General features: G+C 44.2%; 1 protein-coding gene across 1 annotated transcript in view; it reads right to left on the reverse strand.

Moving 5' to 3' along the window:
- Positions 1–16,094, reverse strand: part of LOC120036005 (sodium- and chloride-dependent GABA transporter 1-like) — a 28,958-nt gene extending 12,864 nt beyond the window's left edge. Inside the window, exons 1-11 of the mRNA XM_038982475.1 lie at positions 16,079–16,094; positions 15,927–15,949; positions 13,210–13,339; positions 10,097–10,231; positions 9,720–9,820; positions 3,781–3,890; positions 3,133–3,265; positions 1,875–2,009; positions 1,620–1,723; positions 1,091–1,215; positions 131–243 (exon numbers count right to left, since the gene is read on the reverse strand). Coding sequence (XP_038838403.1) covers positions 131–243; positions 1,091–1,215; positions 1,620–1,723; positions 1,875–2,009; positions 3,133–3,265; positions 3,781–3,890; positions 9,720–9,820; positions 10,097–10,231; positions 13,210–13,339; positions 15,927–15,949; positions 16,079–16,094 — 1,125 coding nt within the window. The remainder of the gene's footprint in view (positions 1–130; positions 244–1,090; positions 1,216–1,619; positions 1,724–1,874; positions 2,010–3,132; positions 3,266–3,780; positions 3,891–9,719; positions 9,821–10,096; positions 10,232–13,209; positions 13,340–15,926; positions 15,950–16,078) is intronic.
- Positions 16,095–16,400: the final 306 nt, after the last annotated feature.

Genomic DNA, 16,400 nt, shown 5'->3' on the forward strand with positions numbered 1-16,400 from the left:
TTATTCCCTTTGTTCTGCTGTAATGAATTGTAATGTTGGCTTGTCTGTTGTCTGTCTGGTTCTCACCACTAACACCTCTCTTCCCTTGCTAGTTATCTGGGTGTCAGGTGACTCTAGGTGGGATCCTCACCTGGCTGTCTAGCCCCAGCATCATCAGCATGGAGAAGAACAGGATGGCCCACAGGGAGGACATGGGCAGCTGAGTCACGGCCTGGGGGTAGGCCAAGAACGCCAAGCCTGGGCCTTGAGTTAGACACCACACCAATCACAGTGAGCTAAGTCTAGGCCTTAAGTTAGACCCCAAACCACATCATTGAGCCTCAGCCCACATTGCATAATCACACTTCACTGCACACCTCAAATGGACACATTAATGCACACCATGATAATTATTGTACCATATGAAATCTCTTCTGTTGAATAAAAAGTGTATGTTTTACTTACATCCTGTATTGTATCTTACATTTATCTAAGAAACCAATCATTTATTTGGCATCAATTGATGAGTTGATTAGGATCACTATTACCCCTTTTATCTTATGTCAGAAGAAGTGCTGCTCATTTTAATTCTTCCCCTCTAATCAGCGACTAATTCAGGCCCTCGGGCACAAGTTGAGTGGAGTCTGTGGCCAATCAGTGGCATTAATCAATTCATTACTTTTACTGTATCAAGAAGAAGATAACCAGTGACGCAATGACACTATAGGACATGTTTCAAACTCATTCCATGGAGGGCCGAGTGTCTGCGGGTTTTCACTCCTCCCTTGTACTTGATTGATGAATTAATGTCACTAATTAGTAATGACCTCCCCTTACTTGGTTGACTAGGTCTTCATTGAAAGGAAAAACCAAAAACCCACAGACACTAGGTCCTCCGTGGAATGAGTTTGACTCCCCTGCTAAAGAGTCTGAACATACTCTATATTTTATTTAGACATTGTCCTTTCCAGCACTGTTTCAGAAACTATACTGGATGTGTAATTAGACCAGGTCAGTACAACTCGGTTTGACTCTGTGGTGTTAATCAGGAACAGCAGACTCCGACGTCAATAACAGTGAATGTTGCAGTAGGGAGCTAACTGCACTGTACCGGAGGCAGCTAGCTCCTGGACAGGCTTCTTGGTGATGTATGACATGAAGCCCACAATGGAGAAGATGACAAAGCCCGCAAACATGCTGGTGAAGGAGTTTATACAGCACACGATGAGGGAGTCCCTGACAGGAGAGAAAAACACAACCCATGTTTGGTATTGGTAAGTAGACAGGACACCATAATGGAACACCACAGAAGAAAGAAACAAGAAAAGGACAGAACAAATTAAAGCAAATAGAGGAAAGATGGAGTGGAACCCAGAAGTATAGAATCAAATCAAATAGAGGAAAGAGGGAGTGGAACCCAGAAGTATAGAATCAAAGCAAATAGAATGGTTCCATCATCTAGGTTTTTAACATGTAATAGAGGTGGTTTAATGAGCCTTACCTGAAGATGTGCGTTAGCTCCCTGAGAAAATCCACAGGCTTTAGCTCATTCTTGATGCACACATGAGACCCAGGTTTGAAACCAGTGGGTCACTAACAGGGGCATAAGGCATAAAGGAGAGGCTGTGGGGGTTGCTTACCTGTACACATCGTTGTTGAAGGAGTTGTAGCTTCCCAAGGCTATGAGCGAACCCAGACCCAGTCCATAGGAGAAGAAGATCTGAGTGGCAGCGTCCAGCCACACCTGGGAGAGTAGTCAGACAAACACACACACATTATTTAAGGACAGTTTTCACATTTCAAGACATTAAACATATCTTATTTTTCCTGTTGACATTTCAGTGTGTGCATAGACATATGGTCTGTGAGTGTGTGACTCTTAGGGGCCACCGTACCTCAGACTTGAGGAGTTTGTTGAAGTCGGGGGTGATGTAGAAAAGAATGCCCTCCTTGGCCCCGGGGAGAGTGACCCCACGAAAAAACAGGATGAACAGCATGAGGTAGGGGTACGTGGCGGAGAAATAGACCACCTGAATAACAGATAGGGGACAGAGAAATAAACCACCTGAATAACAGATAGGGGACAGAGAAATAAACCACCTGAATAACAGATAGGGGACAGAGAAATAGACCACCTGAATAACAGATAGGGGACAGAGAAATAGACCACCTGAATAACAGATAGGGGACAGAGAAATAGACCACCTGAATAACAGATAGGGGACAGAGAAATAGACCACCTGAATAACAGATAGGGGACAGAGAAATAGACCACCTGAATAACAGATAGGGGACAGAGAAATAGACCACCTGAATAACAGATAGGGGACAGAGAAATAGACCACCTGAATAACAGATAGGGGACAGAGAAATAGACCACCTGAATAACAGATAGGGGACAGAGAAATAGACCACCTGAATAACAGACATGGTGTGTTGGTGAGGAGTGAAAAGGTGGGTAGTTGACTAACAAAAACCCCAAATGAGGGTGAACTTCCAGCCTCAATGGTACATGAGCAGACTGAAACATTCCCCACTAGGGACTGAAACATTTTACTTCCTTCTCGCCTTCCTCTCCTGACAGAGATCTGTGAACGTGCTTTGCACTTTGTCAAATAATGATTGTGTTTAATTGGTAAATTCCATCAAGGCCAGGGCCTTGGGGGAGTTAATTTTCTGCTTTATGCAGTTCACATTAAATTCCAATTACCCTCGGAGCAGAATGCGAAGATGTGTTCCTTGCTCATACATTTATTTTCTTAAAAGTGAGCGTTAATTTAACACCCCCTAACTCGACAAAGTTGTTAATGCATTTTTTTTTGCCCGGTTACCGTCATGGAAGGAGGCTGTGGCCTGCTGCATGTATCAGGGTTGAACTTTAGTATATGATGTTGCTGAAATGGATTTAGCCGTTCTATCAATTGTATTGTGGTTGATGTGTCTTACAGGTGACGAGAGTTTTCATTAAATACCTTTTGCCAGAGAGAGAGAGAGAGAGATGGAGATGTGCCAGATGGAGTGCCAGCGAGAGAGAGGAGACACCCAGACATAAGGAGACCGAGACGAAAGCACCAAGACAGAAAAAGAGAGATGGAAAAAGAGAGAGAGAAAGAGACATGAAAGAGAGAGAGTAATAATAAGAGCAGGCCTGACCTTCCCTGTCCACTCCACTCCTTTCCAGATAGAGAAGTAGACCAGGATCCAGGACAGAGCCAGAGTTCCAGCCAGGGGCCAGCGCACCTCACCAGGCTCCTCCAGACCACTGGACAGCTGGTGCATGTTCCGCCTGGCGGACACACACACATACCGGTCAGTGCAGTCACACACACCTGGATCACACACATACTTTCGGACAGGTTATACACACACATGATCACACGCACACATACAGACAGACAGGCCACACACAAACAAACAGTTATGCACACTCTCAGGTCAACCACACACACATTTAATATACACACACGTATGTTCCACCTTTGACCCCATGCTTTTCACATGACTCAGTGAACAATTATAGAAGTTTAACACTAGAAATGCCTGGACTCCAGGGACCCCACTTCCAGCCAATGACGTGTCTTTTGGATGTCAACAACCTAACAGTCTAATAAATACATTTAATGTATGCTATCGGAAAAACAATAATTTGGTTATATTTATGAAGGTCATTAGTATATAGATTTTTTTTTTAAAGAACATAATAGCGTTTTCATTCATTTAGATTAATGTAGGCTAGAATGAAAAATGAAAAACCATTAGAAACCCCACAATTCAAGTGTTAAAATAAATGATTTGACGTACTCCCAGAACTCAGTGACGGCACTGGTGAGGTTGGTGGTGTCTGTCAAACTGTAGTTGGAGAAACATTTCTCTGTGTTCCACGGGTTATCACAACCCTCCCACGGCAAATCCTAGAGAGAGATAGAGACAGAGATGGAGAGAGATGGAGAGACAGAGGGGGAGAAAGAAAGGAGAGAGGGGGTGTCATTGTGTCATTCAAAGAGACAAACAGGAAGACAGAAAGAGACGAGAACAAGGAGTTGAGGGGGGAAACAGAAAGACAGACAGACATAAGATTAGCACCAACATGCATTAGCATTGTCCATTGCATAAAGGAGAACATTGGAGAGCAGAGAGCTATTTAACTCATACAGTAGGGTAGTAATCAATGATGTATGGTAGTAGCCTCCTCCCCAGGCTCAGAGCTGGCTGGTACAGGAGACTATTATGGTAGGAATCTGATGTTTTATGATGGAGTGAGTAACTTGTGTCACCTTTGTCCTGTCCTCTACTGCCTGCTTGTATTTATTTGTATGTGCTGTTAGTTTGTCATAGGAGCCATTCTACACAAGAAGCTCCCTCAAGAAAATAGTCATTTGAATTGAAGTCAATGGGTTCAGGGTTTTCATTGTCATGTAGAAACTAAAGGTCTTCCCACCTTGTCTAATTGCTGCACTATTGCTGCAATCAATCCTTCGGTTATATTTATGAAGGTCTTAGGTAAGGTCAAAGAACATAATAGCATTTTCATTAATTTATGTTACTGTAAGCTATATGTAAAAACTACAAACCACTAAACACACCAATCTCCCGTGGACGGACTACGTATCTGACCAAAATGACATCTCAGTTAACCGAGATGAAAGAACCCGTAATGGAGTCTCGGGCACACTCTATGCTTAGAACCATTTTATTTCCTGTTCTCAGGTCATCATTATCATCATATATGTATTTCTTCACCACTTCTGAGTGGAAAGCTCTTAGTGTCTCAGATTGTCTGCTTCATTTCAGTGATGTCTCCCTCCCTCTCCCTCCTGTCTCCCTCCCTCTCCACCCTCCCTCCATCTCTCTTTCTCTCTCTACCTCCAACTGCCTCTCTCTCTCTCTCCCCGCACACTCCTGACCCATCTCTTTGTGCTCCTGTCTGGTGTGAGAAGAGTGGTGATGGAGACTGTCTGTACAGATGTAATAACTCTGTCTCAGGTCTTTGTGTGGAACAAAATGAACAGCCACAGTGAACAGCAGTGAGAACACTATTAAGTGAACTACTCAGTAACTCTATTGACTAAGTTTGACTAAGGCCTGCGTATTTCTTAGAGCATTTGATAGTTATAGTCTATAACGTATTCAACCCACACTGATTTCTGGTCAGGTCACATAGTTAAGCAATGAAGTCAGAGCAAAGTATATACTCCTTGAAGGACAATAAACTATTCCATTTATTTACTGCTTATTCCATAGCCTGGTTCCAGATTTGTTTGTGCTTTCTGCTGAGTCGGCAACAGAGCACAAACAGATCTGGAACCAGGCTATGACCATAGGAGTCAATGACCGTTGAAGTTAGAATATGTGGGCAACTATAAATACCTCGGTGTCTGGTTAGACTGTAAACTCTCCTTCCAGACTCACGTTAAGCATCTCCAATCCAAAATTAAATCTAGAATCGGCTTCCTATTTAGCAACAAAGCCTCCTTCACTCATGCTGCCAAACATACCCTCGTAAAACTGACTATCCTACCTATCCTTGACTTCGGCGATGTCATTTACAAAATAGCCTCCAACACTCTACTCAGCAAATTGGATGTAGTCTATCACAGTGCCATCCGTTTTGTCACTGAAGCCCCATATACTACCCACCACTGCGACCTGTACACTCTCGTTGGCTGGCCCTCACTACATATTCGTTGCTAAACCCACTGGCTCCAGGTAATCTATAAGTCTATGCTAGGTAAAGCCCCGCCTTATCTCAGCTCACTGGTCACCATAGCAACACCCACCCGTAGCACGCGCTCCAGCAGGTATATCTCACTGGTCATCCCCAAAGCCAACACCCCCTTTGGCCGCCTTTCCTTCCAGTTCTCTGCTGCCAATGACTGGAACGAATTGCAAAAATCACTGAAGCTGGAGTCTTATATCTCCCTCTCTAACTTTAAGCATCAGCTGTCAGAGCAGCGTACCGATCACTGTACCTGTACACAGCCAATCTGTAAATAGCACACCCGACTACCTCATCCCCATATTATTACTTACCCTCTTGCTCTTTGCACCCCAGTATCTCCACTTGCACATCATCATCTGCACATCCATCACTCCAGTATTAATGCTAAATTGTCATTATTTTCACCTCTATGGCCTATTTATTGCCTACCTCCCTACTCTTCTACATTTGCACACCCTGTACATAGATTTTTCTTGGCCAGGTCGCAGTTGTAAATCAGAAATTGTTCTCAACTGGCCTACCTGGTTAAATAAAGGTGAAATAAATAAAACATGTAAAAGTTGGCAAGACAGCAGGAACAGATCTGGGACAGATATTGTCCTGCATTGTTGAGGAGAGTTAGCAAGCATTTCACTGTACAGTTGAAGAGGTAGTAGAGGGCCCAGGCGATGATGATAATGTAGTGTGGTGATGTCACCTACCTCTGAAGGAGTTGAAGAGGAAGTAGAGGGCCCAGGCGATGATGATAATGTAGTGTGGTGATGTCACCTACTGCTCTGATGGAGTTGAAGCGGTAGTAGAGGGCCCAGGCGATGATGATAATGTAGTGTGGTGATGTCACCTACCTCTGAAGGAGTTGAAGAGGTAGTAGAGGGCCCAGGCGATGATGATAATGTAGTGTGGTGATGTCACCTACCGCTCTGAAGCAGTTGAAGAGGTAGTTGAGGGCCCAGGCGATGATGATAATGTAGTGTGGTGATGTCATCTACCTCTCTGAAGCAGTTGAAACGGTAGTAGAGGGCCCAGGCGATGATGATAATGTAGTGTGGTGATGTCACCTACCGCTCTGATGGAGTTGAAGAGGTAGTAGAGGGCCCAGGCGATGATGATAATGTAGTGTGGTGATGTCACCTACCTCTGAAGGAGTTGAAGAGGTAGTAGAGGGCCCAGGCGATGATGATAATGTAGTGTGGTGATGTCACCTACCGCTCTGAAGCAGTTGAAGAGGTAGTCGAGGGCCCAGGCGATGATGATAATGTAGTGTGGTGATGTCACCTACCGCTCTGATGGAGTTGAAGAGGTAGTAGAGGGCCCAGGCGATGATGATAATGTAGTGTGGTGATGTCACCTACCGCTCTGAAGCAGTTGAAGAGGTAGTAGAGGGCCCAGGCGATGATGATAATGTAGTGTGGTGATGTCACCTACCTCTGAAGCAGTTGAAACGGTAGTAGAGGGCCCAGGCGATGATGATAATGTAGTGTGGTGATGTCACCTACCTCTGAAGGAGTTGAAGAGGTAGTAGAGGGCCCAGGCGATGATGATAATGTAGTGTGGTGATGTCACCTACCGCTCTGAAGCAGTTGAAGAGGTAGTCGAGGGCCCAGGCGATGATGATAATGTAGTGTGGTGATGTCACCTACCGCTCTGATGGAGTTGAAGAGGTAGTAGAGGGCCCAGGCGATGATGATAATGTAGTGTGGTGATGTCACCTACCGCTCTGAAGCAGTTGAAGAGGTAGTAGAGGGCCCAGGCGATGATGATAATGTAGTGTGGTGATGTCACCTACCTCTGAAGCAGTTGAAACGGTAGTAGAGGGCCCAGGCGATGATGATAATGTAGTGTGGTGATGTCACCTACCGCTCTGAAGGAGTTGAAGAGGTAGTAGAGGGCCCAGGCGATGATGATAATGTAGTGTGGTGATGTCACCTACCTCTGAAGCAGTTGAAACGGTAGTAGAGGGCCCAGGCGATGATGATAATGTAGTGTGGTGATGTCACCTACCGCTCTGAAGGAGTTGAAGAGGTAGTAGAGGGCACAGGCGATGATGATAATGTAGTGTGGTGATGTCACCTACCTCTGAAGCAGTTGAAACGGTAGTAGAGGGCCCAGGCGATGATGATAATGTAGTGTGGTGATGTCACCTACCGCTCTGAAGGAGTTGAAGAGGTAGTAGAGGGCCCAGGCGATGATGATAATGTAGTGTGGTGATGTCACCTACCTCTGAAGCAGTTGAAACGGTAGTAGAGGGCCCAGGCGATGATGATAATGTAGTGTGGTGATGTCACCTACCGCTCTGATGGAGTTGAAGCGGTAGTAGAGGGCCCAGGCGATGATGATAATGTAGTGTGGTGATGTCACCTACCTCTGAAGGAGTTGAAGCAGTAGTAGAGGGCCCAGGCGATGATGATAATGTAGTGTGGTGATGTCACCTACCTCTCTGAAGCAGTTGAAACGGTAGTAGAGGGCCCAGGCAATGATGATAATGTAGTGTGATGATGTCACCTACCGCTCTGAAGGAGCTGAAGAGGTAGTAGAGGGCCCAGGCGATGATGATAATGTAGTGTGGTGATGTCACCTACCTCTGAAGCAGTTGAAACGGTAGTAGAGGGCCCAGGCGATGATGATAATGTAGTGTGGTGATGTCACCTACCTCTGAAGCAGTTGAAACGGTAGTAGAGGGCCCAGGCGATGATGATAATGTAGTGTGGTGATGTCACCTACCGCTCTGATGGAGTTGAAGCGGTAGTAGAGGGCCCAGGCGATGATGATAATGTAGTGTGGTGATGTCACCTACCTCTGAAGGAGTTGAAGCAGTAGTAGAGGGCCCAGGCGATGATGATAATGTAGTGTGGTGATGTCACCTACCTCTGAAGCAGTTGAAACGGTAGTAGAGGGCCCAGGCGATGATGATAATGTAGTGTGGTGATGTCACCTACCGCTCTGAAGGAGTTGAAGAGGTAGTAGAGGGCCCAGGCGATGATGATAATGTAGTGTGGTGATGTCACCTACCTCTGAAGCAGTTGAAACGGTAGTAGAGGGCCCAGGCGATGATGATAATGTAGTGTGGTGATGTCACCTACCGCTCTGATGGAGTTGAAGCGGTAGTAGAGGGCCCAGGCGATGATGATAATGTAGTGTGGTGATGTCACCTACCTCTGAAGGAGTTGAAGCAGTAGTAGAGGGCCCAGGCGATGATGATAATGTAGTGTGGTGATGTCACCTACCTCTCTGAAGCAGTTGAAACGGTAGTAGAGGGCCCAGGCAATGATGATAATGTAGTGTGATGATGTCACCTACCGCTCTGAAGGAGCTGAAGAGGTAGTAGAGGGCCCAGGCGATGATGATAATGTAGTGTGGTGATGTCACCTACCTCTGAAGCAGTTGAAACGGTAGTAGAGGGCCCAGGCGATGATGATAATGTAGTGTGGTGATGTCACCTACCTCTGAAGCAGTTGAAACGGTAGTAGAGGGCCCAGGCGATGATGATAATGTAGTGTGGTGATGTCACCTACCGCTCTGATGGAGTTGAAGCGGTAGTAGAGGGCCCAGGCGATGATGATAATGTAGTGTGGTGATGTCACCTACCTCTGAAGGAGTTGAAGCAGTAGTAGAGGGCCCAGGCGATGATGATAATGTAGTGTGGTGATGTCACCTACCTCTCTGAAGCAGTTGAAACGGTAGTAGAGGGCCCAGGCAATGATGATAATGTAGTGTGATGATGTCACCTACCTCTCTGAAGGAGCTGAAGAGGTAGTAGAGGGCCCAGGCGATGATGATAATGTAGTGTGGTGATGTCACCTACCTCTCTGAAGGAGTTGAAGTGGTAGTAGAGGGCCCAGGCGATGATGATAATGTAGTGTGGTGATGTCACCTACCGCTCTGAAGGAGTTGAAGAGGTAGTAGAGGGCCCAGGCGATGATGATAATGTAGTGTGGCGATGTCACCTACCTCTCTGAAGGAGCTGAAGAGGTAGTAGAGGGCCCAGGCAATGATGATAATGTAGTGTGGTGATGTCACCTACCGCTCTGAAGGAGTTGAAGAGGTAGTAGAGGGCCCAGGCGATGATGATAATGTAGTAGATGTTGAGCCAGAAGGAGAGCACCACTGAGGCCAGACCAACCCCTGTAGGGGAGGGAGAGGTACAGGTCAGTATTAACAAACAATTAGTTAACTAACTAGGAACTGCTGTAGCTAACTATTATTTGTCTTTGGGATATGTGTATATCTATTCTGTTGGATTTTTATATGAACTACAATGAGCTTGACTCCTCAAAGATTTTGCATGTGTTGCATTTGTATGTACATGCATTCTTTAATTGTCTAATTAATGTAATCAAACAATCAATCACCTACCTAGACTATCTGTCAATATGTGGGGGGATTTTCAACATATCTCACCTTTCATCATAGGCATTAGTTTGGTCCATACCCCCAGCCCCCCCACCGAGGTGAACTGGCCCAGTGACGTCTCCAACAGGAACAGAGGTATGCCAGCAAACACCAGGGTGAGAAAGTACGGGATCAGGAAAGCCCCTGTCACCGGACCAGGGCACAGTGTGACAGAACAGGAAGTGTGTTTCACATGTACACCAAAGATATCCTCTTTCATCTGTGTTTACACTTTTACTTACGGTCTGCATCCCCATTCTCAATCCTTCTCTAACTTGTGCACTTGCACACTTACTATCATGGATTTTAAAAGCATGGGATTGGTGTAAGCATTGTCTGGAGCCACAGGAGGCTGCTGAGGGGAGGACGGCTCATAATAATGGCAAGGAAGGTGCAAAAGGACACCATTTGTTTGATTAATTTGATTCCATTCCACCTATTCCACTCCAGCTATTACCACAAGCCCGTCCTCCCCAATTAAGGTGCCACCAACCTCCTGTGCTGGAGACAGCTTTTAACCACAGGAGGTTGGTGGCACCTTAATTGGGGAGGACGGGCTTGTGGTAATAGCTGGAGTGGAATTGGTGGAATGGAATCAAATGCATCAAACACATGGTTTCCGTGGTTTCCATGTGTTTGATGCCATTCCATTAGTTCTGTTCCGGCCATTATTATGAGACGTTCTCCCCTCGGCAGGCTCCTGTACTTTTTACCATGAGGGTTGTGCAAGTGCACACCTCGAGAGAAGGTTGAAGGATTGAGACTCGGATGTGGACACTAATTGGCCAGTATTCAATCAGTTTTAGATAGTGGATTTATGGATAGTGTCACGTGTGTTCCCTCTCCAGCCTCTAGGTCACAAGGCTGCTTGTTATGGCGCATACCTGTCACCATCGTTACGCGCACCTGCGCATCGTCAGACTCACCTGGACTCCATCACTTCCTTGATTACCTGCCCTATATATGTCACTCCCTTTGGTTCCTTCCCCAGGCGTCATTGTTTCTGTGTCATGTCTGTGCGTTGTTCGTGTTTCTAATTGTTGTATTATGTTGTGTTTATTTATTTAAACACTCACTCCCAGAACTTGCTTCCTGACTCAGCGCACATTGTTACAGATAGGGGATTTCAGAAGTGTATGATTTGGACATCAGCTTCATCACATGTGATGAACAATCTAGCTGTCTATCCTATCTATTCAGCATCTATTCCACGTTGGTTCAATGTTATTTCATTGAAATGATGTGGAAACCATGCTGATTCAACTGCTGTGTGCCCAGTGGGATCACATGACCCATTCAGGTTTCACGGTAAACTTGGCTGACAAATCATCCAGAGCACACAACCAAACTCACAATTTCTATATCAAGTGTCAACTCCCTACACAGGGACACGCTGCTGTGTAAAACAAGCACAGTCCTGCAAGGGTTAAATGGGTATCCATATTGAATTCAATTCAAAACACTTGATTGATCTCCAAAGGAGAAGTTGGATGTAGGACACAGACAGTAACATACGCAGATGCTTACAAATAGACCTGATCCCTGATGTATGGTGGAACTAGTGAAATATATGACGTCTACAGAAATCAATAGAATGAACTATGTGTAACGGATGTGAAATGGCTAGCTAGTTAGCGGGTACGCGCTACTAGCATTTCAATCAGTTACGTCGCTTGCTCTGAGACTTAAGTAGGGTTTCCCCTTGCTCTGCAAGGGCCGTGGCCTTTGTGGAGCGATGGGTAACGACGCTTCGTGGGCGTCAGTTGTTGATGTATGCAGAGGGTCCCTGGTTCGCGCCCGTGTCGGGGCGAGGGGACGGTTTAAAGTTATACTGTTACATATGCATGAAAACAAGGGGACTGTGCAATACTGTATCAATACATTACATCAGGGTTTCCCAAACTCGGTCCTCAGGACCCCAAGCGTGCATGTTTAGTTTTCTGCCCACAGCTGATTCAAATAATTAAAGCTTGATGATTAGTTGATTATTTGAATCAGCTGTGTAGTACTGGGGCAAGAACCAAAACGGGCCCCCCTTGGGGTCCCGAGGACTGAGTTTGGGGAACACTGCACTACATCAGTTCCTCTCAAGTGTAAAATGCAAAAACGAATACATGACAGTAAAATCAATGATTAAATACCTGTCAGAAGTACCGTATCTAAAGGTGTTGCTTCTAATCTCTGCTCACTTCACAAAGTTACTGATGTTAAAATTAGAAAGTATCAACTCTGTGATTTATTTGATTTTACAATGCTGGAAAGGTGCTCATTTCAAAAACCAATGTAACTTCATAGAAAGGTGGTATTCGTTACACTTTAAGGATGTTTAACCTCAATGTTTAACCTCGATGTTTAACCTCGATGTTTAACCTCGATGTTTAACCTCGATTTTTAACCTCGAAAAACACTGTCACTTTTACAAAAAATAAAGTTTCTGTGAACACTAACACGGATGATGTTATGTATCTAGTCCTCATGAAAAATGTATTTGTAATTATTCGCTCACTAACACAGAAAGTGACCTCAATAGTCCATAAAGAGGATGCTGCATACTAGCACAGTGTACAGTACATTGTGATGAAATATAGATGTTTCCTAATGGCAATTTCATTATTAACAATAGCCTCATCAATACATATCAAGGTCGGTCATTAAATAATCATCATGGTAAATTCCATGCAGTGGTTTTAATGACATGTTTAGATTTTCTCTCACTCAGGTTGCAAAAAAAATAAAATATGGATAGCCAAATGTACTCATTGAAAGCTCCCTTTTTTACAATGCCTGTTCATTTTCCATGTCATTTTACACATCCTGCAAGTCCCATAGTTCACATTAAAGCAAATGCGGACACTGGACACCCACAATATTAAATAGCATGTTTCTTCAACAACAACATAAAATTTGCACACTGTGTTAGTTTATCAAATAGTGCACTCCCATGAATTGTAATAGGTTGTGCTTTATACTGATGATATTTTGAAATGTGTAGTTTTCCTCCTGCCTCTTCAGGCACCCCTTGAAATCTCACTATTTCAAAGCCTGTAACAATGATTTCTACCAGACACCGTTTCGGCTCTCCAGACACAAAATGGCCTCCCTCCCCGGATAGTTTATCTTACCTCCTCCATTCTTGCCGCACAGGTAAGGGAACCTCCAGACGTTACCCAGGCCGATGGCGTAGCCCACGCATGACAACAGGAAGTCAAACTTGCCCTTCCAGGAGCCCCTGTCAGGGAGTACTTCCTCCTTCTCCTCGCCATCTGGTGGCGCCACCGTCTCCATGACCTCGAATGGGACTGCCTGTTTGACCTCTGTCGGGGAGTTGAGGTCCACGGTGCTCTTACCAGTCTTGCCCATAGGGCGGGACCACGGTTCACTGGACCACGGTTCACTCGGGTTGAACCACCGGTCCTCACAATCCTATACGGTCCACTATGTACGTTCCACCATGTGTGGTCAAATGATGTACGGTCAAATTGAGCCTCAGTTAGTGCGTTTGGTCCTTTTTGTCCTTTACCAGTGTACTTTACAGGAAGATGGAGACACTGAAGTTGAGGTGGAGCTGTGAAGCAACAGAGATTTATCTCATTGACTTGCAAATGTATGGTAGATGTATGACACAGAAACAAATAAATGGTTATCTAGCCTATAGATAGATAAATAGATAGATATATAACAGAGGTAACTGTGAGTTGTGGTGCATTCATGCTAACTCTGAACCCTCAATGACGACATACACTAATGTGTTTGAGTATGGGGGCATAATCAATTCAAACATATTGAGTTTGGCCATTACTGCCCCCTCGTATGTCTGTATGTGTAATGCACTATGTTTTTAATGCTTGTGACGTGTTGTGTGTCTGTATGTGTAATGCACTATGTATTTAATGCTTGTGACATGTTGTGTGTCTGTATGTGTAATGCACTATGTATTTAATGCTTGTGACGTGTTGTGTGTCTGTATGTGTAATGCACTATGTATGTAATGTTTGTGACGTGTTGTGTGTCTGTATGTGTAATGCACTATGTATGTAATGCCTGTGACGTGTTGTGTGTCTGTATGTGTAATGCACTATGTATTTAATGTTTGTGACATGTTGTGTGTCTGTATGTGTAATGCACTATGTATTTAATGCTTGTGACGTGTTGTGTGTCTGTATGTGTAATGCACATATTACATGTATGTAATGTTTGTGACATACTGTAAGTCTGTCTACAAAGATGCTAAAATATTTTCTTAGTGGATTTAATTGCTTACTACATCACATATGTGTAGATATGCGCACTGCGTGATTTCTGTCTCTCTTGCTCTGCTGTGTGTGCATCTTGCAAGCTGTCACTCAAATGGCGAGGGGTTGAAGCTCATTGGCTAGAACGTGAATTGTTAGGAGGCTGGCCGGCCCACGTGGGGGATATGTAGGGTAAATGCTGTGGCACAGCTTCCAGAAAAACAGTCCTTTTCCAACTGGGGATTTTGTAAAACAGTCATTCATAGATTATGCATGTATGAAGTACACGTTGACATATCCAGCCCAAAGCTGGAGGATTAAACAATAGTTTAAACAACAAACAAGTCGCCAAAGTCCCGGAGCATGTTAAACTTCAGAAGGCTATAAGTTATGTTTGTCTGGCTCAAATGTAAATGTATTAAATTGCAAACTTTTGACCTACGGTACTTCTTGGAAATGTGCTTTAGTTTGGTAAATGTGCATATTTATTTTCATGGCAATATTCTTGGGAAATGGCCTAAAGTATTTGTTTGTTTTTCCTTGCTTTACCGTCTTTATTCCCTTTTCCATATTTGACTTTCTATTCTCTTTTCAAATGTAAAACTCTTTGCTTTTTAGCTCATGACCAATTTAGGCATATCTGGGAGTTTTTAGCTCATGGGCAATTTGCCCTGTTGACCAAAACCCTTTTTTTCAAATGACCATTTCAAAGATACTTATTTTGTGTAACCTTGCTACTAATCATTTAGACAGAAGTACGGCTGCTATCGGCACAATGCTTTGTATTAAAGTATTCACCTGCAATTAAACTAGTGGATGAATTGATACACCAAACAAAATCCCAGCTGTGGAAAAGAATGGTTCTCCACATTGTAAAATAAACAGATAAAAGAGAGGAGAAATTATGAAAACATAATTTGTTTGGACCGTATGATCTCATTGGTTTGAAAAGCAAAACGCGTCATTTGTCATTTCATTGTCACATTACCAAAGTGATCTTCGGATACTGTCTGAAAAATCTATACGCTCATAAATTGTATTTTTGTCACAGCCGGAGACAACTTTTGGGTATCATAAGTTAAGTTTAGATATTGTTTTTGTACAGTATCCATTGTTTTATATTATACTACACTGTTACAAAAAAAGGTTCTATCTAGAACCTAAAAGGGTTCTTCGGCTGTCGCCATAGGAGAATCATTTGAAGACCCCTTATTGGTTACAGGTAGAACCCTTTTGGTTCCAGCTAGAACTGTTGTGGGTTCCATGTAGAACCCTTTCCACAGAGGGTTCTACATGGAACCCAAAATGGTTCTACCTGGAACCAAAAATGTGTTTTACCTGGAACCAAAAAGGGTTATCCTACGGGGAGAGCCAAAGAAAACCCTTTTGGAACCCTTTTTTCTAAGTGTATAGTACTCGTCCTGGTATACAGTACATACTTTACTTTAAATACTTTACTAGGCATCTGTATCTGGCAGTATTCGACCTTATCTAGTAGTTTTTGTATTTTATTAGGATCCCCATTAGCTGAAGAAGCAGCTACTCTTCCTGGAGTTAACTCAGAGCTCTGTGAGGAGTAGGAGGATGGAGAAGGATCTGCAGCATACCTGTATCTGAAGTCTTAATGTCCCTTGTCAGGTGATCAGGGTCCCTTCCTTATACCTTTACACCTGTAGCATGAGGCAAAATTAGTAAAACCATCCAATGGAGAAAGGATCCAGCTATCCCCTCTATGAAAAGCTTTCATCCGCTGCCTCACCCAAGGGAACGGTCATAACGTCAACGCTGTTAGAAAGAAAGTTTTAAAAAAATGCTTCCCCCTCTTTCTTCTTCTTCCTCTCCCTTTTCCTCTCTAGCTGGTGGTCTCTTCCTTTGGCTGGAACTGAGTGGCGGATAATAAAGTTCGACCTGTTGTGTGATCGGATTATTATTTTGCCCGGTGAGGCTCCAGGCCATGAGGGAGAAGTCAATCGCCTGATTCCGGTAGGGTGTCGTGCATTGTGTGTTGCAGTGTGGGTGGGGGTGGAGTGTGTGTGTGTGGGTGTGTGTGTGTGTGTGTGTGTGTGTGTGTGTGTGTGTGT

Source organism: Salvelinus namaycush, unplaced genomic scaffold (genome assembly GCF_016432855.1).
Source record: "Salvelinus namaycush isolate Seneca unplaced genomic scaffold, SaNama_1.0 Scaffold118, whole genome shotgun sequence".
NCBI lineage: Eukaryota > Metazoa > Chordata > Actinopteri > Salmoniformes > Salmonidae > Salvelinus > Salvelinus namaycush.